The sequence below is a fragment of the Perognathus longimembris genome, chromosome 1 (assembly GCF_023159225.1).
Source record: "Perognathus longimembris pacificus isolate PPM17 chromosome 1, ASM2315922v1, whole genome shotgun sequence".
Classification (NCBI taxonomy): Eukaryota; Metazoa; Chordata; class Mammalia; order Rodentia; family Heteromyidae; genus Perognathus; species Perognathus longimembris.
Genome location: NC_063161.1, coordinates 97,313,373 through 97,338,390, shown reverse-complemented (window position 1 = coordinate 97,338,390; position 25,018 = coordinate 97,313,373). Strand labels below are relative to the sequence as shown.

General features: G+C 38.7%; 1 protein-coding gene across 1 annotated transcript in view; it reads left to right on the top strand.

Annotated features, from left to right (window-relative positions):
- The window catches only part of Cfap95 (cilia and flagella associated protein 95), a 60,705-nt gene that overhangs the window by 3,007 nt on the left and 32,680 nt on the right, over window positions 1-25,018 (top strand). Inside the window, exon 2 of the mRNA XM_048347405.1 lies at window positions 14,720-14,828. Within this exon, the coding sequence (XP_048203362.1) occupies window positions 14,720-14,828 (109 nt within the window). The remainder of the gene's footprint in view (window positions 1-14,719; window positions 14,829-25,018) is intronic.

Below are 25,018 nucleotides of genomic sequence, written 5' to 3'. Positions count from 1 at the left end.
TTTACTATGTGCATTACCAACACTTGGGTATGATAGACAGAAGCAAGTAATACTCTTAGGACTGTTGCTAAGGGAGTTCTCTGGTCCATATCTGGGACAAGACATTGCCAAAGAGCTGCCTCTTCACTGTGGCTAGAGTAGTAACTCTGTGGTGCCATTTTGTCCTCATTACGCCTGGGTGCTTCTGAGTCATGAGCATCTTTTCTAGAAATCATCTTTCACTATTGCTTCCTGTAGCATTGTGGATCCACACCGTCAGATGTTTCTGTTAGAAATTCTGATTTAAGGTAAAATTATCTTGTGAGACGTCTTCCCACTCACTGGAATAGGATAAGAAGAACCCGGATAATTACCACTCACCCGTAGTACATTTCTCATAGAGGCCAGTGCACTCACTCTCTTGCTCACTCTTCACTCGCTCACTTCATTCACTCACTCTTACCTTATCCTTGGCAAAATTGGCCTCTGATAACAAGTGATAACAATTTAAACACCAACAACAAACCCAGTTATTCAGATCTCCATGGAGATAGTGTCTGCTCTGGTCTCCATGGTGACACTCCATTTTAAGGACTCAGGTTAATTTTTCTGTATTTGTAACTTCAATTATTTTTAATTCTTACCTACGCCTTGCCTTAAACATGGTATTTTACATCTTCCAACTCATTTTCTTATATGCCAATAGAAGGAAAACAGAAAGGAAAGGGAAAAGGGGGAAAAAACAACAAATGTGATAATTATGGATTAGGGGAGCCTCATTGTTTTAAAGATTTTTTGTAAATCATTTAGGCATGAATAACAAATTAGAGTTAAAGAGGAAACTAATATTTCAGTGGAACCCTTCAGATTTTTACTCTATTGTGCAATCTGAACATGGAGTCTGTGTATGTTTTTAAGGCACTCCACTTTCACTGGAGAGAGATAACCCAGTTTTAAGGCTCCAAGATATCATTAGTATTCTCATCCAGAAAACAAATGTATAGTTTGTGAACCAACTGTTCTTATTTTCATTGGTTTTTCTTGGGCATTTACCTGGAAGTATTTATAGTCCTTCACATCATGTAGGGCCAAGCTAGAGTCAGGCAGCAATTCCATCTCTCATCTCCCAAAGCATCCCATCTCCAAAGCATGCTTAAGAACTAGAATAAAAAGGCAAGCAAACAAAAAGTGCTTATTAACCACCTGTTGAAGCCTGCTCCTTTGCTGTATTTCATTAGAGCCTTTTAAAAAAATTCAATTTTATTGTCAAGGTGATGTGCAGTTATATATGTAAGGTAGTGAGTACATTTCTTGTAAAATTTGTCACCCCTCCCTGATTTTCCCCCACTTTCCCTTCTCCCCAATACCCTACCTCCTACACCCCCCATAGAGCCTTTCTTTCTAGAAAGTTTCCAAACTTTAACTTGATAGACTCAGTCTCACAAGAGAAAATCTATATTTTTATTTTGCTGGTCCTGGGGCTTGAATCCAGGGTCTGGGTACTGTCCCCTAGTCTCCTTGTGTTCAAGGCTAGTGCTCTACCACTTGAGACACAGCACCACTTTTGGATTTTTTTTTTAAATTGGAGATAAGAATCTCACAGACTTTTCTACCTGTACTAGCTTTGAACTGCAATCTTGAGAAGAAAGTTTATTTTTGTGCACATTTAAAAACAGTTTGGTTGTATGGTTTTCATGCACACAACATATTTTAACTGGAGAAAGGCAGTTCCGTTGGGTTTTATGGTCAAGTGAGAACAACAATTGAGAATAAGCTTTAGAGTAAGGAATAAAGATACGATGAGGACTCCACAAGTGTTTATCAAATACATGAACGGTTAAGTTGATAGAATACAGAGACATTGACAAGGCACTATGTGTTAGAGTCTTATGGTATATAATTTAAAAAGACCTTGAGGCAAAAGACTATATATAGTGTAGCACAAGACATACTAAAACCAGTTGATTTTCACAGCTATGGTGTCAAGGCCACAGGACAGCATGGCGGCATGCTGGCCATGTCTATATAAATGACCTTGAAAGAGGCTAACACATGAGGCTTCCATTTTGGAATGAAGAATTGAAAGCAAGAGTGAAATTTATGTTGTTCCTTCTTACAGTGCCTGTCCTACCCTCAAGGACTGATGGCAGGTGTTAAAGAGACTGAGTTCATGCAGGGACAAGACATGTTTATATTTTAAAGAAGTATTTTTATTTCCTAACATAAAAGTTCCAGACCCATAATATTATGTGGGCATAAATAGACAACTAAGCATTCAACAGAAAACCAAGGCTATGGAAATATGTTTATTATTCCTAGCGGGTAGCAAAATTCAAAATCTGCATACAACTCAGATAAATAGATAGCATTTATCTTCTAAAGCCAACCTTCCTGACTTTTTGACTGCTAGTTACTAGAGAAAATTTTCAAACATGCCAATTAAAGGTCATCTCTATCTCTTTGAGTTTCAACAGCTTGTTTTAGTTTAAAATAGTCCCTTTCAGAACAATACCCACTCTTTCCCAGTTTTTCCTCCTCCTCCACATTCTCTATCCCCCCATGCCATCTGTAGTTGCAAAAGTACGGAGTTATGTGACAATTAGTAGTGGTAGTATTGGGTGAGGCCTCCCAATCTATGTCTTATCCTTGCTCTTTTCATCTGGGTCTTACTACTATGTCTGCTGTTGTGAGCTCTATTGGTGTGTGGAAGATCTAGCTAGGGTTTCTACTTACAGGCTGAGTCGCACCTTGGCTTTTGCTGGTCTTGCTGATGTTTGTGTCAGGCTCTCTCTTCCCTCTGCCCCAGCTGTGACTAAAGATTAATTAATCTCCACGGACATTTCCACTCCAGACTCCATCCCTCAACATGGTGGTCCATAGATGGCACTTGGCTACTCTAGTCAGCTTTCCTCCAAGTACTCTATAGAGAAAGTGATGGCACACTCTGATACTCTGGAAGTTTCCTTTCTTTCACTTTCTAAAGTAGCCTTTTTTAGAAGATAAATTATATAAGGTTGTTCTCCTCGTGATAGTCTCGATAACCTCTGGCTCTTGTGAGTAGACACTTAAGGAATTTAGAACTTTAATTTCACAACAACATCCGACTTCCAAGAAAAATATTCAGGATTGAAATTTTTAATTTTTTCCAGTTAGAGGTTCACTGTCAGTAGTTTAGTTTTGTTTATATTTCAGTTGCAACACTATTCACTCTTCCCAAGAAAAATGAGGATGTGCCTGGTTTATTAGAACATACATTATTTTTGTAATAGGAGGTCCAAAGCATAATGATTAATATTAAAATTATAATATATTTATAAATACATCCCCAAACAAGTGTGTACTAGAGCCCTTCTTTGGTTAAAAATATATCTTGCTGGGCTGGGAATGTGGCTTAGTGGAAGAGTGCTTGGTTAGCATGCATGAGACCCTGGGTTCGATTCCTCAGCACCACATAAACAGAAAAAGCCTGTGGCTCAAGTGGTAGAGTGCTAGCTTTCAGCAAAATGAAGCTCAGGGATAGTGCCCAGGCTCTGAGTTCAAGCCACGGGACTGGCCAAAAAAACAAAAGCATCTATCTGTATTGGAACAATATCCATCCCATAAAATATCACCAAATGGTGGGTGACTGAACTATTTATCCTTTTTTGTCACTGAGCTACTTGTATATTTGCCTTAACATGCATTATCTCCACAGTAATAATAAACTAAAATTACTTTAAAAATGTATAACATTTTCTACAGCTTTATCCCCAAAGCAAACATTCTCTAAACCATCAGAATGTAGACACAATAGTTCATATCTTTCAGTCTGACTCATTCTGAATGGCTTATGAGTCTTTTTAAAATATCTTTTTAATTGCTAGTTTATGTTGGTAAGAAGGAGGATGCTATACATCTTTGGTTTAACTACTCTTCATTCTTGTCTGTGTTCTATAATGATAGCTCCTACGCACTGTTATTTTTAATCTAGTTCTACGTTTTTCTCCCTCAATATGGGCATGCTATTCACAAATGGTTTTTGAATGAAGTAGTTTTTTTTCTGAGAGGGGGGCATTTTATTTCCTATTTTGTGAGAAAATTCAGAAGATTTTGTCTTTTTTGCTCTGACTACATTCTATGTCAATACTTTTCTCTTTTAGGAAATTCTCGTCAAATTTTTCCCCAAATAATTTCCAAACAGTATTTGTTTCAAAAAATAAATAGTTAGAGAATAGTGATACTATGACTTTTGTGGGAAGGTTTGCCAATTTAGCTGACATTTATGAAAATAAAACAACAACAAAAAAGAATTCAATGCATAGCCTATGAAATTAAGAAGAGTGAGAGAAGAGGTGGGGAGAGGAGTAATGGGTGAGAATGTTGAAAGGGGTGACATGGATGGAAATGCATGGTATTCATAAACTGCTTTGTTAATTGTCAACTAGCTTATGTAACTACTTAAAGATCAAAAACTCAAAAAAGAATATTAACAACATACAAAAATAAGACAACTTGGGTGCAAAATTAACCATTGGAAGATGAAGACTATAAAACAGACATTTCCTTGTGGGCATGTGTCAATTTGGGAAAAAAAAATAGTGCTGTATGCAGGGGACTCTGTCTTGAAACCAATGTCCTATCCATTGGAGCATCTCCTAGCTAGACAGTACCCACCACAGCCCTCTCCTCACCAAAATGCTGCTGTAGTCATTCTTTAGATAGTCACCATGTTTTTCTCCTTGTACTTCATTGAGGATCTTTTTCTAGGGGGTGAGGAAGGAGTTGAGAAGAATGTGGGACGTAGTGACATCCAAACCCTCAAAATAATGGCTCACCATCACTGGTACTATTTTCTATGTGTGTGCATCAGTATTCTTTTGGTTGTAAGTGACAGATACTCACTTTGTGCTAGCCCAGGCAATAGAACAAATGAACCCCAGTGTTCACATCCGATAAGGAGGGCAGAGGTACAACTGGACCTTAGGATCAGTAGAGCAAAGGATATTACCAAATCTCATTTCATTTTTATTTTCTTTTCCTCTTTGTAATGGATTTCTTTTGTCTTAGGACAGACTATGAGAAACAAGGCTACTATAACCAAAGTTGATCACTTATACCTTTATCTCACAAAGAAAATTTGTCTTTAAGATATTTTAAGTTCCAAATTTTAAAAATAGGCCAGATTCCTATCCCTGTGTGAAATATCTGTTTGGGATCATGTGGGCAAGAGGAAAGGAAAACAAGGGCAGTTCTCCAATGACTATGGGGCAGGGTGGGCAGACCTTGAAGGAAGATTGCTGAGCTGGTAATCCCAGAGGTAGGTACTATACTAGAGAAGGAATTCCAAATTCTAAACACTCAGGTTTGTAGCAAAAACTTAATATATGGCTCGCTAATACATGGGGAGTTTCCAACCTCTGATGTTAATTTGAATTTAGCCTCCCCTCCCCAAATGTTGACCTTGCCTGGTGTCAGTAGCTGACATCTGTAATCCTAGCTACTTAGGAGGCTGAGATCTGAGGATTGTGTTTCATAACTAGTCCAGTGAGGAAAGTCCATAAAACTATTATCTCCAATTAAATAACAAAAAACCAGAAACGGGATTGTGGCTCAAAGTGGTAGAGCACTTGAGCACAAAAGCTCAGGGACAATGCACAAGCCCTGAGCTCAAGTCCCAGAACTCTCTCTCTCTCTCTCTCTCTCTCTCCCTCTCTCTGTCTCACACACACACACACAATTCACTTTAGATATAAAGACTAGAAAAAAGAAATCTTGTGTATCAATGAGGTGAGCATGTTTTTGTGGTGCTTTGAAAAAATGATTTATGAGTGAATCTGAATATTGTGTTATTATTTTTGATAGGCACTATAATCTTTTATTGATCTGTTCCCTTTATCTCATTTTAAAATATGACTGAATTTTAATTGTCATTAGTCATACTAATGACACTTTGGTTTGACTAACTTTTGATACAAAGGTAATTAATTGGCTGGAATATATACTCTGTTTCTTTGTTAAGATATTAATTAAATTCCTAATCAAATTGTACCTGGATCAGCTAAATGGAAGAATAAATGTCATTTATTTATTGCTAAATAAATATTAGGGAAAATAATTTAGCCCTCTTTTGTAGAAAATGAGAGGAAGAATATTTTGAAATAAAAATCACAATTTTGTAAACACTTAAAAAAAGTTTGAACTGGAGCTAGAAACATTAAGTAAAGTTATTTTCTTCTAGTCATTGTTCATTTTCTCCCATTATTTCCTTTCTAAATAATGAGTGAAGAGCTTATTTAATAAATGTGAATGACACTTCTTAAAGTATATTTGCTAAAGGTTGTGGGTATAGCTCTGTGCTTTCCTAGAATGTGTAGGGTCTGAGTTGGAGTGCTAGCAACACACACACACACACACACACACACACACACAGTTAAAATATATTTATTGTCATCTATATTAACAATACTTTGCTGGCCTAAGTATTTCATAGTGACTGGCCTCTATGTCATTAGGACATCAAACATTATTATGAGTCAGCAGTGGGGAAGATTCAGGGACCAATTACAACACACTGTGATGTATTCTATAATCAAGGGTAGGCCAATGTTCTAGAAGAATACTCAAGGAGCATTTAACTTAGCTTTTTGGATCAGCTATAATTTCTAGCCCCTGAGATCTTCCAGAGAACTCTAAAGCATGGTGTGCTGGTTTTCATCTGACAAGAGAATTACTTCCTCTCCAAGAGTCTTTGGAAATATGTATTGGAATTTCTTATTTTAGAGTATGTTGTAATATAAAGTATGTGATTGCAAGAATTATGGCTTTTAGTCCTTTAGCAGGCCATGGCATCTAACAGGACAGATGGCATGCATCTGGAGTCAGTACCTTAAGGTTAACTTGTTTTTAAGTGGCTGGCACAATAAGGATGGGATAGTAAAATCTGTAAGAGATCCATTAATTCAATTAGAGCAAGTGAATTTCCCCTCATTATTGGATAGGAATCCTCAGCATTCAGACCCCAGTAACACCTGCTTTCCTCGTGGGAATACATCTCAGTAAATTGATGGACCTTTGTGGACACTCTCTTAAAGGTTAAGATTTCATGACATTCTTTACACTTCAAAGAGGTATGTATTGTACTCAAGGAGTGGTTCAAATGGCAGATTGCTTGCTTAGCAAGCTTAAGTTCGATTGCCAGGACTATGAAATAGTCTGAAATAATTGCCTGTTTTTAAAATTGTTATCATAAAGGTGATGTGCACAGGTGTTACTGTTTCCTAAGTCAGGTAATTAGTACATTTATTTTTGGACAATGTCACCACCCCTTGCCTGGTTTTTTAATTGCCATTTTTCTTTCCGTGTTAAACAATCCTCTGATAAATACCAATACTTTGCAAAGATTGTCTCTGGCTGTGTTTGACTGATGTCAAAGTCAGAGTGGTGAATGTAATGTTTTCAGATTTGCCCCCAATTCCCCTGGAGTTTTGAGAAAGATACAGGCCAAGGCATGTCAGAGGTCCTGCTAGAATTCATGCACAGATGGAAAGTACCCTCCCACGGTCAATTCATCTGGACCTAATGCCATTTGACAATTTTGTCCATTTTATCCCAGGTCGGACAGTTGGTTATAGGCAATACATGCTCCTTACGGTATGATCAGAGTCATTACTTGGACGTTCATCAGACTGATGTTTACTTAACAATAAAGACAGACAACACTTCCTTCTGTTGTATTCCTTCTGTGTCCTCCACAATGCCTTGGGTTTCAAAGCTTTTCTATTAAGAAAATTTATAATAATGATTGGCCTTATCTACATGCCATTCGATATATGTTGAGTCTAGAAAAATGACTTTCTTTTGGAGCTTCAAGCTCTGTGGTTTCATGGTAATGATGTACAAATCTCATATAGCATGAGACACATTGGAAACAAAAATCCCTCTTCATAAGTCTGAAATGTCATTATTTCTCCTCCAAACATAAGATTTTCTTTATTGACACTGGAAATCTATCTAAAAATCTTCATTTGTCAGTTGGGTAGATATGCCACCAAATAACTCTACCTTGACATATAAATCTTTTGCTCATGAAAGCTTTGAAGAGGTTTGTCAAACATTTCTTTACAGTCTCAGCTTCTATTGGTTTTGTGCTTCTAACGTGTCAGAGAATATAGCTGACTCTCAAGGGTAATTTTCTTTTAAGGTCTTAGATAGCAGATGATTGTAAAACCTAACAGAAAAGGTATCTTTCTCTTTTCATTTATGCTACATTTACATCAGAGACACAATAGCTGACTGCAGAGTTGTGAGCTACATTAATAATTCTAAAATTTAATGTTAATATATTCTGCCATCTGGAGCCTTAACTAAACATTTTTTAATGCCTTTGAAATCTGCAAAGAAAAAAAAATGTGTCTCTTGTCAAGTAACCAGGAGCTATCACCAGGCTCAGATTCTCATTGTTCTCATGCCAGGTATTGCTCAGATCAAAACTCCCCTCTTGAGTCAGTGAGATGCATATGGATATTGAGAGTTTTCCCATTAAGCAAGTAGATTTATAATTCCCCTGGAGACAAGCTGGTGTTGCAAAGAACAAGCTTGTATATATGCGTGATCACTTCTTTTTGGTGAGTGTGATACAGACTGATCACCCTTTAACTTTATGGACACATTTGAAAGCCTTTGCTTTCAGTATTTATATTAAGCTCCCTTACAAAATAGGGATAGCAATCAATCAATCAAGGCAGATTTAATGAGTATTTACAATGTGTCAGACTATGCTAGTCATAGAGATCACAAAGAAGAATAAAAAAACCCACAACAAACTCTGTGTCTAAGAAACTCTTAGGCTAAGGGAAATGGCAGATATATTAACATAGCCTATAAAACAAAGCTAAAGGTGATACAGTAACAGTGGTGCTGGTTTCTCTGTAAACCTTTAATTTTCTCGTGTAAACATGAGACTAGGAAAACTCTAGTGTAACCTGTCTTTTGTCTGTGAGGAGAATCCTGTGGTTGAACTCTACTGTGTCTTGGATTCAAGTTTCTCTGCATCTTACTTCAGGGGGGCTTCTAGATCTGATTTGATGAGGACTTGTGCACCTCTTATGGAGGATACCCCATGTTTCAACAGATTTTCTTGATAAGTTATGACTTGGGATGGCAGTGGGCCAGGCTCAAGGTGGAAATAGGTAGAGGGCTTAAATAGGGACTGAAAACTATTGGATACAATAGTTGGATATTGGATACAATATTGGATACAAAACTATTGATATAATTGGATATGCTGGACATTGGTCCAGTGTGGGGCCTCCCGTGATGGACTTTGCCCTCACAGACAATATCCTCTCTTGCCCTGAGTCCTCTAAAGAATCCCAAGCATCACGTTTGTTTTCTTTCTTTCTTTTTTTTGGCAACACAGTCCAGATTTGGGGCTTCTTTTTATGTAGTTTGCAGTTTGAATTTTGCTCCATCAGTCTTCTCTTCAGTCCTGATTCTTTTATTATCATGCTGAATCAGGTAATCTGAGGTCTCCTATGCTTTTGGAAAACTGTCCTGTTGGATTCTGTAGAATTAGCATGGTGATTTCATTCTGGTTTGGTCTGTTCTGCTAGGGTCTGGTATAGAAAGCTTTTCCAAAACAATGGCCTCCAGAAAATGTTGTTGAACACTGTTATGTTGTTTTTCTCACAAACAGTAGAGAAAACAAGTTCCATCTACTGGTAATTAATGATGTCTCAGATAAATCTTGGTGTGTGTGTGTGTGTGTGTGTGTGTGTGTGTGTGTATGTGTGTGTGCGTATGATAGACCTGGGACTTGAATTCAGGGTCTGAGCATTGTCCCTGAGCTTTTTTACTCAAGGACAGTAGTTCTCTGCCACTTGAACCACAGCTGTACATTCAGCTTTTTGCTAGTTAATTGGAGATAAGAGTTTCACAGACATTCCTGTGGCTGGCTTCTAGCTGGAAACCTTAGATATCTACTTCCTGAGTAGCAATGATTACAGGTGTGAGCCACCTGTACCATGCTGATAAATATTTTTTATAAAGAACTATTTACAACTATGGTCTTCAGCTATGGTCTTGATAGAATAAGATCCTCAGTGGAAGTAAGATTTTCTTCAGGAAAAATGCTGGCCCTGCTGATAAGGGGTCCTGGGGACCTTCCTCCCAGCCTGAATGTCCAACTGCCTTTGAAGACTCATGTCTTCCTTTAGGCAGTTGGCACATACTACCCATATCCATCATCTTTGGCCTTGAATTAAGTTAAATGCTGTCAAATTTATGCTTGGATGAACTAACATATGCAAGAGACTAGCCAATGAGGACCTTTGCACTAGTCCAAGGTGATAGAGAAACTGCAGTAACAATAGGGCATATTTACACATTGCTGAATGTATTCCATTGGAAGGATTGAGATTTTTTTTTGCTGAGTTTTTGATGTTAAAGATCTTATTTTTTTTTTTTTTTTTGGCCAGTCCTGGGCCTTGGACTCAGGGCCTGAGCACTGTCCCTGGCTTCTTCCCGCTCAAGGCTAGCACTCTGCCACTTGAGCCACAGCGCCGCTTCTGGCCGTTTTCTGTATATGTGGTGCTGGGGAATCGAACCTAGGGCCTCATGTATCCGAGGCAGGCACTCTTGCCACTAGGCTATATCCCCAGCCCCTAAAGATCTTATTTTTAAAGAAGATAGATGATTCTTTCATTTTGAATGTGCTTGTCAAAATAAACAGTTGACAGTTTTATATTTGTTCCTACTTATTTTGGGAGGAAGCTTGGCTGCTCTATGAAGCAATGTTTTGGAAATCACTGACCCAAGAATCTGGGATTGCAGCTGTTCTCCATAGCTTTCTCTGCCTCACTGCTAATGGTATTTGAGGCCAGATTTGTTGTTGTTGTTGTGCATGATTGCCTGTGCACCAGGATGTCTATCATTCACAGCTTTCACACTGCTAACAACCCACCCTACTCAGATGCTACAATTACATGTCTGGGGATTTTTTTGTTTTTGTTTATTGGTGATACTGAGGTTTAGACCTCACTTTAGGGCCGCACTTTTTCCCTGGGCTAGTGTGGAATGCAATCCTATTTGTGCTTCCCTGCATAGTTGGGAGCAACTGGCATATGCCACCTTTGCCCAGACATTTGTTGAGATGAAGTCTTAGAAACTTTTTGTGCTGGCTGGCCTGGCATTGCTATTTCCTCAATCGCTGCTTCCCAAGAAGTTAAGATTACAGGCTTGAGCTACTGTACTTAGTTGGGTTTTATTTTTCATTTTTGTATGTGTTTTTGTTTCAGATAGTCATGCTAGATAGCTCAGGATGATCTTGAACTTGTGATACTACAAAAACAAAAAAGTCACTATTAGACTTAATGATGTAAACCCAAAAACCCAACACTCAGGAAGTTGACAAGAGAAATGCAATTTGAGGACAGTCTCAGCTACAGAGCGAGTTCCAAGTTCATGGACTTCATTGCAATACCTGGTCTCAATAACAACAAAAAGTCTCCAAATATTAACAAATACATATCTGCTTTGTTTGCAGTGTTTGTGGAAAGTTGAAAGTGAAAATAGATCCCCTCCCCCAAACGAACTACTCAAGCCCTATTGATTTGGAGCAGAATTTTTCATACTATGGTCTCAACCTGTTAGTGCATTATGAACTCAGTTTAGGGGAATAAGAGCCACATAAAAAATGCAATACTTAAGAAACAAATCCTTTCAATAAATGGTGCTGGGGAAATTAGATATCCATGTATAGAAGAATGAAATTGGATCCTTATTGCTCACCAAGTGTAAAAATAGTCTCAAATTGATTAAAGATTTAAATGTAATACATTAAACTACTAGGATAAAATATAGAGGAAATACTAGAATAAAATATAGAGGACATTGGGAAGGTCAAGGATTGGCAGGGGGTGGGAGGCAAGATCTTTAAAGCACAGGAAACAGGAAGGAATAGACAAATAAAATGATATCAAACTAAAGAGCTTCTGCATAGCAATGGAAGCCAGTGAGGAGACAGCTTACAGAAAGGGAGAGAATGCTTTCCATTATTCATCTGACAGAGGGTTAATACTCAGAATGGATAAGAAAAAAATGTATAGCGAACACACCAAGTAATCCACTTTTTAAAATTGGCAGTAAACCTAAAAGGCCTTTCTCAAAAGGAGATGAATAAATAGTACCAGCTGTGTACCATTATGTTCAATGCCATGGATAGATCTGTGAGAGGAGGCACTTTTCTGAACCTCATACTTTCTTAACCTGGGCTGATGGTAAGGTTTTTCACATCTGGGTAGAGATGAAGGTGAAAGAGAAATTGAATTCAATTATGAAAAACTAAAGTTGCAATTGTCATACATCAGATTTTGAAGCCCAATCAGTGTTTACTATGCACAGATGCCTGTGATACTTCAAAGTATAGGCCCTTTCTTCTTGCATTTAACCTCTATAAAAATCTTAAATAGAATGCACTGTCTCTGTCTCTCTCTCTCTGTCTTTATGTCTCTCTTTTCCTGTCCATCTATCTGTCTGTCTCTCTCTGTATCTCTGTCTCTGCCTCTCTCTTTCTCTTATCTATTATTATTTTGGGCTGGTACTAGAACTTGAACTCAGGCCCTGAGCACTGTCTCTTGACTTTTTTCAGCTAAATGTGGTGTCACATCGCCACTTCTAGCTTTCTGCTGATTATGACTCTCATGGATTTTTCTTCCCAGGCTGTCTTCAAACTGTTATCCTTAGATCTCAGCCCCTTGAGAAGCTAGGACTACAGGCATGAGCCACTGGCACCTGTTTTTTGTTATTATTTCTATTACCATTTTGCAGAAATGTAAAGGGAAGCATAGAAATGCTAAGTGACTTGCCTATGGTCACAGAGCTGGGACCTGAGGACTTGTCCACTTTACAACTTCTTAATGTTGTTTGATGTCACTAACCCTAGCAGGTGAGAACTTTCTATTGGGCTCTCATGAAAATGCTAATAAGTTATCAAAAAGCATTATTTCAATTTGATGCCCAGGTATAAAGAGAGAAGAATCACATGCTAGTATTCTGCCTGCTATCCCACCTTAGCTTTCTGGCTCTCACATTCCACCGTGGAGCTTTGTCTCATGCTCAGAATTGGGAGGCAAAGGATGTTAGGAGAACTTAGTGCAGTGGTTGATGAGATGGAGGCAGGGGGCCAGGACCTAACTGGGCTCAGGTTAAAAATGCTGTTTTGTCTGCACAGCACTATACCCACACTGTAGATTTTTTTGTCTTATATAGTTATTTCTGTCTCTGGCTGGACTGGAAGTAAATGAAGTCTCCATCAGATTTGCTCCCCATTTCATTTTCCAACCAAAAGCCTGGTATGAGGAGTATTATCAGTCCATTTTCTGTTGCTGTAAGAGAATGCCTGAGACTGGATAATGTATAAAGGAAAGAAGTTGTTTTAACTCATGGTTCTGAAAGCTGGAAGTCCAAGATCAGGTGATCACATTTGCTGAGGGCCTCATGGCACATCACACATGTCAAAAAAAAAGTAGTACAAGAGCAGCAGGCAAGTGCAAAAGATGCGAACACAAATGGGGGCATCAGCTTATACCAAACTGCTCTCTAGCTAACAATTTTGTCCCTCAAAAGTTGAGAATGTTGAGAGGGGTGACACTGATCAAGACACAATATATTCATAAGCTAGGTTGTTGAATGACAGCTTTGTACAACTACTTTGTACAATTACTTAAAGATAATTTTGACAAGGTGAGAACTCAGTAGTGTGAGAAGTGACCTAGTCCTGAGAGAAAGTCTTAGTCCCCCTTAATGTGTTCCTCACCTTATTAAAGGCACCATCTCCTACCACTGCCACATAGTATGTCAACTTGAGTTTCAGATTGAACTATGTTCAAATCACACCACATAGATTTTTAAGAATATCGGCTGAATGAGCAAATGGATAGATGGTTGAATTCTCAGATATTCCAGTGCCTCTTATGCAAGCCAGTTTGGTATCCCAGATAAAGGCTCTTATGAGTGATGCCTGCTCTCAGTTTGCTTCATTTCACTGAAGAATGCTTTATGGAAGTAGCTACTCTCATAAATCAAAAACTTATGCTACCAGCATAGAACTTCCTTTCCATTCCTTCTCCTTCTCCTTTAATTATTCTCAACTGCTCTTTTAGAAAAGATGTTTAGAACTTTTTCTTCTTCATGTATATTTCTAAGAATGGTTCTTTTCCTTTTTTTTTTTTTTTTTGCTTATGGCTAATGGTCAGATTCATCTAACTACTCTTTAGAAAGCATGAAGCATGGGTTATCAATCACTATGAATGACTATTCTGTTGTCTGATTTTGAAAAATAGTTATAATTAAAATTTATGGTTCAAAGAATTTCTAAAGTGGCAAGTTCCTTTTCTAAGATATTACCATGTCTTATTTTAGAATTTACAGTCAGTAACTAATCTACATTATTAAATAAGATTCAGTTCATTGGAGTTCCTGAATAATTACTGTGTGGATACCAAGTGCTTTTGCAATATTATTGGGTTTTCAAATGTTCTAAGCTGCTTGCAGGAAATAGCCCCAGCTACTTGAAGAGTGGTAGAAAATTCTTTGTCATAGACTCAATTTATAACTTGAATAACTCCACAAATATAATCAGTGTTCATCGGATAATTAAAAAAATTGTAATGCATTGATAAAAAAGAACCGTGAAAAAAATTGTAATGCAATACATAATAAATAAGAATTATCTCTTCATGGAATCTTAATTTTCTTTCTGAAGGCACCAAGATAGACAAGGTTTCCCCAAAGATTATGATACAGAGAGTATGGACCAAGTAGTAAACCTGTGTAACTCAACGTATCATCGACTCGGAACTGAGGAACCGCCAGTAAGTAGTTGTTAATTTCTGAAAGGCTGGATGGACTCTTTGTCATAGCCATGCAAATGAGAGCCAAGATGAAGACGTTTTAGCGCAGCCATCTTTACTTTGGTTATTAACTTTGGCAGGTGACTTAGCCAGTGTGTCCTTCGCCAAACTTTCCTGTAAAACGTACCTACTTTCTAATGCTATGGGGGAGGGAGGTATGTAAAGCAAATACAAAGTGCTTAATTTAGTGCCTGGCTGTATTAGGTAGTTTTCTATTGCTAGAATGAACTACCTGGCGCAGCTTGCCTTTGAAAGTAGAGAGAGATTTCTTTTGGCTGGTGATGACAGACGTCAAAATCCCAAATCACCTAATCCTCTTGGTTTGTGTCTCTGGGGAAGGAGGCAGGAGTGCATGTCCAGATGAGCAGCCATACCTTGACTGGAGGGAGCAGAAGGGAGACTGTGGGACTGGAGGTGCTTTTGAGAGCACATCCCAGTGACCTACGGATACCTACAGAGCTCCACCTCCTGAAGGCGCCGTCACTTCACAATGTTACCATTCCCGAGACCAAACCTCTCACACATAAACCTTTTGTAGGGTAAATTCAACACCCAAACTATAGAACTGACATATGGTAAATGCTCAAGGAATTGCTATTATTTCTGTGATGTTGTGCTGGCCCTGGAAAATCATGATTGTTGAGTGGGGGTGGGGATGTTCACTTCCGGTCCTGAGATTATTTTGCCTATCTTGGAAATGAGAGGACACCTCCTGGGTTAGTCATAGTGTGTTAGTCATAGATCAGCAGGCTCCACTGTTCTGGAATTTGAGATAAAGGAGGATGTCAAAGAACAAGCCAGAGAAACAAAATGAAGTCAATCATAACAGTGGTTTTTCCTTCAGGAGAAGCAAAGGCAATTGTCAAAGAGCCCCTGTAACACTGTTTTATCTAGGAGGAGAGAAATCTTTGCCTGCTTCTAGCAAGTCACCATTATGAATCCTCATTAAGAGAATCATTGCAAACACTTAAGTGCCAAAGAAAAGAGGAGTCTGTTAATTTGAATGTCCTCCAAGCTCCAGGACACTAGTGAAGGTTAAGAGAGTACAGGCCAGCTTAGTTAGTATTAAGCCTTTCACACTATCTCTCTGGTCAGCCAGACCTGGCAAGAGTTTAAGGGGAGAAAAGAAGCAGCAAGGAAAACAGCACAGCTAACCAAAGCTCAACTCACTGCAGGCTCCCAAGTCTAAGGGATCACCAATCCAGGAATAAAGAAGCATATATATATATATATATATATATATATATCATAAAACTTATCACTAGACTGGGAACTTTCTTAAGAATGCGATCCTCCTTGAAGTTTAAGGGGCTGTGAAAAACTATTAGATAAGTCTACAATCTCTTTCCCTCCAGAGGAAGGAAAAAACTAGCTGTGCATGTAGGATGGAATGGACAGGTTGATTAAAATCAACTTGCTTCCTGATTGCATTGTGCTGATACAGTAGGATCCATTCAATAAGACAGCTACCTTGACACTACCTCATTTCATTCTCTAGGCTACTAACTCTTTAGGGGGGTGCCATACATGTAGAAATTGAGATCAGGTGAAATTGAAACAAAGTATAGGAAAGTCAGAAGTAATAGTCTTTTTTATTATTTATTGTCAAAGTGATGTACAGAGAGGTTACAGTTTCATATGTTAGGCCTTGGGTACATTTCTTGTACTGTTTGTTACCTCCTCCCTCATTCCCCCCTTCTCCCTCCCTCCTCCCCCTTTCCCTCTCCCCCCATGAGTTGTTCAGTTGGTTTACACCAAATGGTTTTGCAAGTATTGCTTTTGTAGTCGTTTGTCTTTTTATCCTTTGTCTCTCACTTTTGATATTTCCTTTCACTTCCCTAGTTCTAATACCAGCATATACAGTTCCCAATGTACTCAGATAAAATACAGTGATAGTGTGGGTACTACCACAGGAAGGGGATACAAGAGGATCATCAACAATAGAAGCTATGATTACACATAGCACGTTGAAAGTAGTTACAACAGTGATATGATAGTCGTTTCCATTACATGGAGTTCATTTCACTTAGCATCATCTTATGCATTCATAAGGACATAGCTATTAGGCTCTTGTGATCCTCTGCTGTGACTAGCCTAAACCTGTGCTAATTATTCCCTATGAGGGAGACCATAGAGTCCATGTTTCTTTGGGTCTGGCTCACTTCACTTAGTATAATTTTTTCCAAGTCCTTCCATTTCCTTACGAATGGGGCAATGTCAATCTTTCTGATAGAGACATAAAATTCCATTGTATATATATATATATATATATATATATATATATATATATATATATATATACCACATTTTCCTGATCCATTTGTCTACTGAGGGGCATCTGGGTTGGTTCCATATTTTAGCTATGACAAATTGTGCTTCAATGAACATTGTGCTGGTGGCTTTAGTGTGTTACAGTTTGTGGTCTTTTGGGTAGATGCCCAAAAGTGGGGCTGCTGGGTCGTAGGGGAGCTCTATGTTTAGCCTTCTGAGGAATCTCCATACCGTTTGCCAGAGTGGATGAACCAGTTTACATTCCCATCAAAAATGAAGTAGGGTTCCCTTTTGGTCACATCCCCTCCAACATTAATTATTGTTAGTTTTCTTGATAAAGAACATTCTTCCTGGGGTGAGGTGGGATCTCAATGTTGTTTTGATTTGCATTTCTTTTATGGCCAGTGATGTAGAGCACTTTTTCATATGTCTCTTGGCCATTCTCATTTCCTCATCAGAGAAGTCTCTTTTTAAGTCTTTAGCCCACTTGTTGTGGGGGCTGTTGGTTCTTTTGCTGTTTTGTTTTGGAGGAATTTAATTTTTTTAGTTCTGCATATATTTTAGCTATGAGACCTTTGTCTGTTGTATGGCCAGTAAAGATCTTTTCCCAATCTGTGGGCTTTCTGTTTATCTAGAGGTAACAGTCTTAACTTCTTGAATATTTTCACAAAATATCTCTTAACAGGGTCAAATTTCTCTGTCATGAGTGCCTTGGATTTTCCTTTTTTTCAGAGTTGAGGACCAAATTCAAGGCCTTGCATTTGCCAGGCAAGTGCTCTTCCATTGTGCTAAATCCCCAACCCCTGCCATGTCTCTCTTATCCTCCTACAATGCAATCTGATAAGTTTTTGGTCTGTCTTGGGTAAAATCTGTACCTCACTGTATGCATGTTGGGTCTTTGATCTCCTACATCTTAGCTACAACTTTTGTCCTGTTTATGAGTTATGCCCACACACATGCTAGCTAGTCCTTCCTATCTTTTCCCCTTCTTGAATGACCTTAACATTTCTGGTTTTCTCAAGACTGCTGCTGAGTTGTGCTCCTTATATCCACTAAGGATTCTGGTTAGCTGATTGAAGGTCTTTTGGCACTTAAATTGTGCTACAAAAGTTAATGTGAATATAATTTTTTTTTGGTGACAATACTTAAAGCAGAATTGTTTGTGCTTACATTTTGGCTAAGATTCCAAAGGGTCAAGAATATAACAGCAGTTTCACAAGCCAAAGTAAAGTATTAGGTTACTTATGGGAGATGTTCAAATAAGATGGTGCCATTAGTCCCACCCTCAGATGAAGAAGACTGAAACACAAGAAGCAAAAAGAAGAATTTAAGAGTCATGCTGTAAGTCTTGCCTGCTAAGGTTCTTGGATATTTGGTGATCATATAGGCACAAAACCTGGTGATCTGTCTGAACAAGTAGAACAGAAGGAAAGGGCCAGAGGTACATGTCTGTGACAGGCAGAGCAAGAATCCATTTCCTCTGTGGTTTGCTTGAGTGAGGGCCATGAGGAAGAGAAGGATGATATGTAGCCATTTCAGAGCCTGCCCTGATGCAGGATGTGAAGAAGACTAGCTGGGTTTCTAGGAATCAAAGTAGGACATTTAAATCCAATAGAAAAAACATTCTGTATCATGAGAAAAGCCATTGATTTTTTTTTTCCCAGACAGGATGTTAAAGTCTACCAGAAGGGAACTAAGAAGTCAGCTTCACTATCTCTGTAATCTTATCTGAGTATATTGGAAACCGTGTATACTGGTATTAGAACTAGGAAATTGAAAGGGAATACCAAAATTGAGAGACACGGGGTAAAAAAAGACAAGCAACTACAAAAGCAATACTTGCAAAACTGTTTGGTGTAAGTGAACTGAACACCTGGTTGGGGGAGGGAAAGTGGGAGGAGGGAGGGGGGTATGATGGACAAGGTAACAAACAGTACAAGAAATGTATCCAATGCCTAACGTATGAAACTGTAACCTCTCTGTACATCAGTTTGATAATAAAAATTTGAAAAAAAAAAAAAGAAGTCAGCTTCAAATATCTATCAGTGTCAAAAAGGTCAAATATATACATAACTAGAGGAACCAGCCTCTCTTGCATCACATTTACTTCTATCCTTATACTCTGCCACTCAGAGGACAAAAGAAATTTGAAGAGTAAAGTGCCAAGAAACACAGCTGAGAAGAAGCCAATTATATATGTCCCCCTCCCCCAGTAGAACAGGTCATAACAAATCCAGGTGGGTAAAGGAATAAGATTCTTTAACTTAAAAAGAAGTTTGAAGTCTTGAATGTCTCGTAGGATTGGCTATTTTATTTACTTTAATAAGACCCTTGGGACAGAAACAGCTGGAGAACTTTTATATTATCCCAGAATAACCAGAACAAGCCCTGGGGCTTATATTTCATTGAGTATGAGAAAGACCAGCCCCTCTAAATGACTAAGGATAGGCTAGGATGGCGGAAGAGGAGGGGCAGGAGTGGATGAGGAAGGAGAGCAGGGATGGAGGAAGAATTTTTTTTTTTTTCTCCACTCTGTGTACTCCCAACTTCAACTTGTTCAATGAGCCAGTTATTTATTTGCATATTAAAGAGGCATTCTTATTTTCCCTGTCTACAGACTTTCCTTAGTTTTCTTTGTGTCACTTAAGTCACTAGACACATTGTAAATTTAGTTATTGTTTATTTCCCACTACTAGGATACAAGAATCACAAAAGAAGGGACTTTGGTCTCGTTTGTTTCCTATTACATCCCTATTTTGTAAAGCAGTGCCCAGCACTTAGTGACTTCTTAATAAATATTTGCAAAAGAAAGGCAGGAAGGTTTTTTTTTTTTCCTTTTTAAAGCATGTGTAACAGCTACATTGAATAAGTGGGATTTAAACAATGTAATCACAGCCCAGTATGCACACACACACACACACACACACACACACACACACACACATATAATATTTTGGGCAGGTATCATTCTATTTTAATAAGAATATTTCACCAAACTGATGAATTTCACTTAAGGCTAAATCTTTTCTCCCTCTTTCTTAAGCTACCACCTCCTCTAGGCAGGAAAGTCTGCAGAAGAAAGTTGATGGGAGTGAGGGGAAACTGGCCGATTTTGTTTTTCCACATGCTTTAATCTTCCCTTCCCTCAGACTCCTGGACAGCTAAGAAGGCCTTGTTGTGATTATCTGACTGTTATTAATTACTAGACCAAGACTGTTTTGTGGCCCCCCCCAAATGGGTTTGCTAGCTGAGAAGAACCAGAACACAACTAAGAAATTTGTCCAAGATTTATTTCTTCTAAGGACAGGAAATAACAGCCTTGTAAAAACGGGCTTTAACAGGTGGCAAGGGAAGAAAATTGTTATTCTGATTACTGCCTATGAGTGCCATTTGATCAAAGCAATGATGGTTATATTTTTGGAGACTACTCTGGGATCTTTTGGAATGCACAAATGGCACTTCTGAGTCAATGTACATGTAAAAACAGAGCAAGATCTCAAGGACATCCTTGATGCTGAGAAATAAGAATGGCCTTTTTATGATTTTTTAAATATAAAAACTGTGTGTGTGCGCTCACACGTGCGCATGCGCATGCGCATGCGCTTTTCATAGGGTTTGAACTCAGAGCCTAGGTGCTGTCCCTAGTTTTTTGCTTAAGACTAACGTTTTACTACTTGAGTCACTGTTACACTTCTGGCTCTTCATGGTTAGAGATAAGCATCTCAGAGACTTTCCAGCCTGATGTGATTTCAAACTGTGATCCTCAGATCTCAGCCTCCTGAGTAGGTAGGATTGCAGGTGTGAGTTACTGATGCCTGGCAACAAAATCTTGGTATTATTCATTTGTGATGATGATGATGGTGATGGTGATGGTGATGGTGGTGGTGATGGTGGTGGTTGTGGTGAGGTGATGACTTTTTTTTCCAGGAGGGTGGGTGGAATCTTGAAAAGAAAAATGCTATTTATGGTAGAAGATTGATAGGTTAAAATAAAGCTCTTCCAGCGTTCCTTCCTTCCTTCCTTCCTTCCTTCCTTCCTTCCTTCCTTCCTTCCTTCCTTCCTTCCTTCCTTCCTTCCTTCCTTCCCTTCCCTCCCTCCCTCCCTCCCTCCTTCCTTCCTTCCTTCCTCTTTCTTTCTTTCTTTCTTTCTTTCTTTCTTTCTTTCTTCCTTCCTTCCTTCCTTTTTTCATTCCTTCCTTCCTTCCTTTTTTCCTTCCTTCCTTTTTTCCTTTCTCTTTCTTTCTCCTTCCTTCCTTCCTTCCTTCCTTCCTTCCTTCCTTCCTTCCTTCCTTCCTTCCTTCCTTCCTTCCTTCCTTCCTTCCTTCCTTCCTTCCTTGTAGTGAGCTTTGAACTTAGGGCTTTATTCTTGCTAGATTAGTGCTCTACCATTTGAATCACACCTCCTTTCCAGCATCTTGCTGTTAATAGGAGGTAAAATGTCATAGATATTCTGCCCAGGGTTGTCTTCAAGTCTGCATCCTCAGAAATCGGCCTCATGAGTGTGTAAGATGATAGGCATAAACCACTAGTGCCCAGCCTGATGGTTACTTTTGAGATTAGTCCTTGTGAAATTTTCTGCCAGGACCATACTTGAAGCACAATCCTCCCATTCTCCTTCTCCCAAATAGCTATGATTATAGGCATGAGTCTCCAGTGCCTGGATTCTTATTTTGTAATGAAGATCTAAGGTCTAAGACCTTCAACTTTATTTCAGAGCATGGTGGAACACTTACATAGGCCATGCAAAGCATTTGGAGAGCTCTGTGTTTGAACTTCTTGGTTTCTTTTTCACCTTGAGTATTTGAAAATGAGCAAGCAAAGGTTGAAGTTGAAAAGACCAGGTGAAAAGTATTTAGAATGTGGAGGACTCACCTAAAGAAAAAAGCAAAAGGAAGATATGGGAAGTAGATTCTGTTTAGAAGTTAGGGCCTAGAGGACACCTTCTAGTGACTTGATAAATATTCCCCAGAGGAAAGAAAGCTCGATGAACAGGATTCTCATACTGGACGAACAGTTATAGGCAAGCTGACCACTGGTTGGATGGCTTATACCTGCAATCCTAACTACTCAAGAAGCTGAGATCTGGAGGATCATGTTTTAAAGCCAGCCCAGGCAACAAAGCCTTTACAACTTCATTTCCAATGAACTCACAAAAAGCTGGGCTAGAGCTATATTTCAAGTGGTAGAGTGCCAGCCACAAGCAATGGAGACAAGCCCCTGAGTTCAAACCCTGGAGTCAGAAGCGGGAAGAAAATTAAGAGAGAGAGAGAGAGACAGAGACAGAGACAGAGACACAGAGAGAGACAGAGAGAGAGAGAGAGAAAGAGAGTGAGTTCCAGAAGAGGCCTGAGGCACCAGATGGGAAAACTACTTCAGAATATCTGTATTTCTATCAATACGTTTCAGAGGAGTGTGTTTCCTGGAGGCCCTACCAAAGTCCCCAAAAAGAAATTGTCAATTAAAATTGATCGACAATGAACTTGGTATGATTATTCCAGAGGGCAAGAAATACTCAGCAAACCAAACTGGCTATCCTCAAATACGTGCCATGAAGGGAAGTCATAAATGACCTTCCATTCTCTGTACCAGCTATGCAGGCTGTGTATCTATTACCTACATTTCTTAAATGCTGTGCATATGGTGGAGTTCATTCAGAAAGTTAGAAATTAGGACTCAAAAGCGTGAGGAATGAGAATGATAGCATGAAATGAGCTTCCTGTACACATTCGGTAGTTTATATATTACCATTTGACTCAAGCTAAATTTGTTATGCAAATTCAGTGGAAATTTTAGTGATTATCCTGTTTGTTCTGTGTTAATTTAGCTATCTCACACAGCAAATTGCCAACCTCCAATTTGATACATAAACCCAAACCCACACACAACTTTTTCAAACATATGGAGTGCTTTTATGAATTACCCACATTTATGTCAGGTTATAAACATTTCTACACCAAAGTGATTTTTCACCTTAAGATGGTGTAGGATTAGGTTTGTCTGCATGTACCTAAAACCAGATATCAATATAGACTGTTTATACGATGTTTTATTCTTCTATATATTTTGTTTGTTTATGTAGTACTGAAGGTTTCATGCATGTTAGGCAAGCACTCTACCACTAAGCCACATTCCCAGCCCTTATTCTTCTATGTTCAAAGTCTTGGAATAGCAGGCCAAATCCAGAATGATAGTGGCACAGATTGTCTCAAAAGACCTAGACCTTCTAGCTTTCTGCTCTGCAGCCCTGTGGGTAGGATCCAATGTGACTGTGGGAAAGCCTGCCTAATGCGCACACACACTGCATCAAGAAGAGGAAAATACAGATTTCCTGGAGGTTGTATAAAATACTTACACCCATTGCACAGTCTGGTCATATCTAAGTTTAAGGGAGGCTGGGAAAGGTAGTCTGCAATTCCATATGATCACTCACATGTGGGGATTTTGCCACTGATTACATGAAACATAGGGGTAATGAATAGGCTTTGGAATAAAGCAACTTTGACTAATGGCTACATAACTTAAGAGATTATAACTTTGATCCAAAGTCTTTAAATTTTACATATCTTCGTTTCCTCCAGTGCAAAGTGAGAATGGTAGAGCTGTGAGGACTCATTGTGAAGGCATTGAGAATGGAAGCTGGATACATGCTGTTATTAATAATAAGCATTTATCTCCATGATCTGTTTTAACTTGCTAAATTACACTCATCTTAGCTTCTGAGGTTTGCCTCTCTAGCCCTATGTACTAGATTTTTGAAATTACAACAAAGTATTTGAGGCACCTAACTTTATACAAAAGTTTGTTTAGTTTTGGAGAGTACATGTCCAGAGAGCATAGTGCAGGCTCTGGCAAAAGCCCTGTAGTGGATGATATAATGCATGTTGAAGATAGTAGGAAGCAGGGAGAACTAGATGGGGCCAAGTGCTCATTTTTATAGCAACCTTCTCTTCAGAACCACCAAAGGGACACAAGAACACTACCCTGCACCTTTAATGACCTGAAGGACCTCTCAGGTCACCACCCTTGGAACCAGTCCTCTAATATGAATCTTTGTGTGGAATGCTATTAATGAATATCCAAAACACAGCACCTTAGGACCTAGCATTGTGTCTGGGCACTTGATAGGTACAGAAAGACAGATGAATCAGTGAATAAGACTGGACATGTTTTTAATCATGAAATGTCTACTCTCTAGCTGGTTTACCTAGCCCTTACTTAAACTTTTTGAGTCTTAGTTTGTCCATCCCAGAAATGGAACACTTAAGATAAACGTTGTTCCTTTGCCATTTCTGATCTACTATCTACCCTTCTAAACCAAGGACAAAGGAGTTTGCACATGTGACCTTTGCCTTCTGATTTCTATTAGGATTGATCCAGAGGAGGTGATAAGAGGTGGGAGGAGCCTGCACTTAGCCATTTATCCCTATGGTTTCATTTGTGTAGGTTCATGGTTTAGTGATGATTGTTCTGAAAGCCAAAACTATTAGGAGGCTTTCTCTTTATGGCTGTAGTTTTTTTTTTTTTTTTATTCAGTAACTGGTCTACCCTGTGGTTCTTTTATAAATAGATCCTTCATTAAACTCTCAGTTCTCTCATTTGATTATTCTTTTCCTCTGAGATACAACAGACAGTTGCTTTGAGTGTTTAATGAAATGATGATTGTGAAGTGCTTGATACAGTGTCTGACACAGAATAAGTGTAAGTTCTATGAATGCTACTTTATCGTTTTCCTTTCATTCCTCGTTGTTTCATGTTTGGCAGTATCTTTGCTTTGGACAATTGCCAAAGTTCTGGTGGCTTTGTTACAAATTAAGTACTATTGGAAATGATCAATGTACATTTTAGTCTTCTACTTTTAAACAAAATGGAAGTTACTAATTT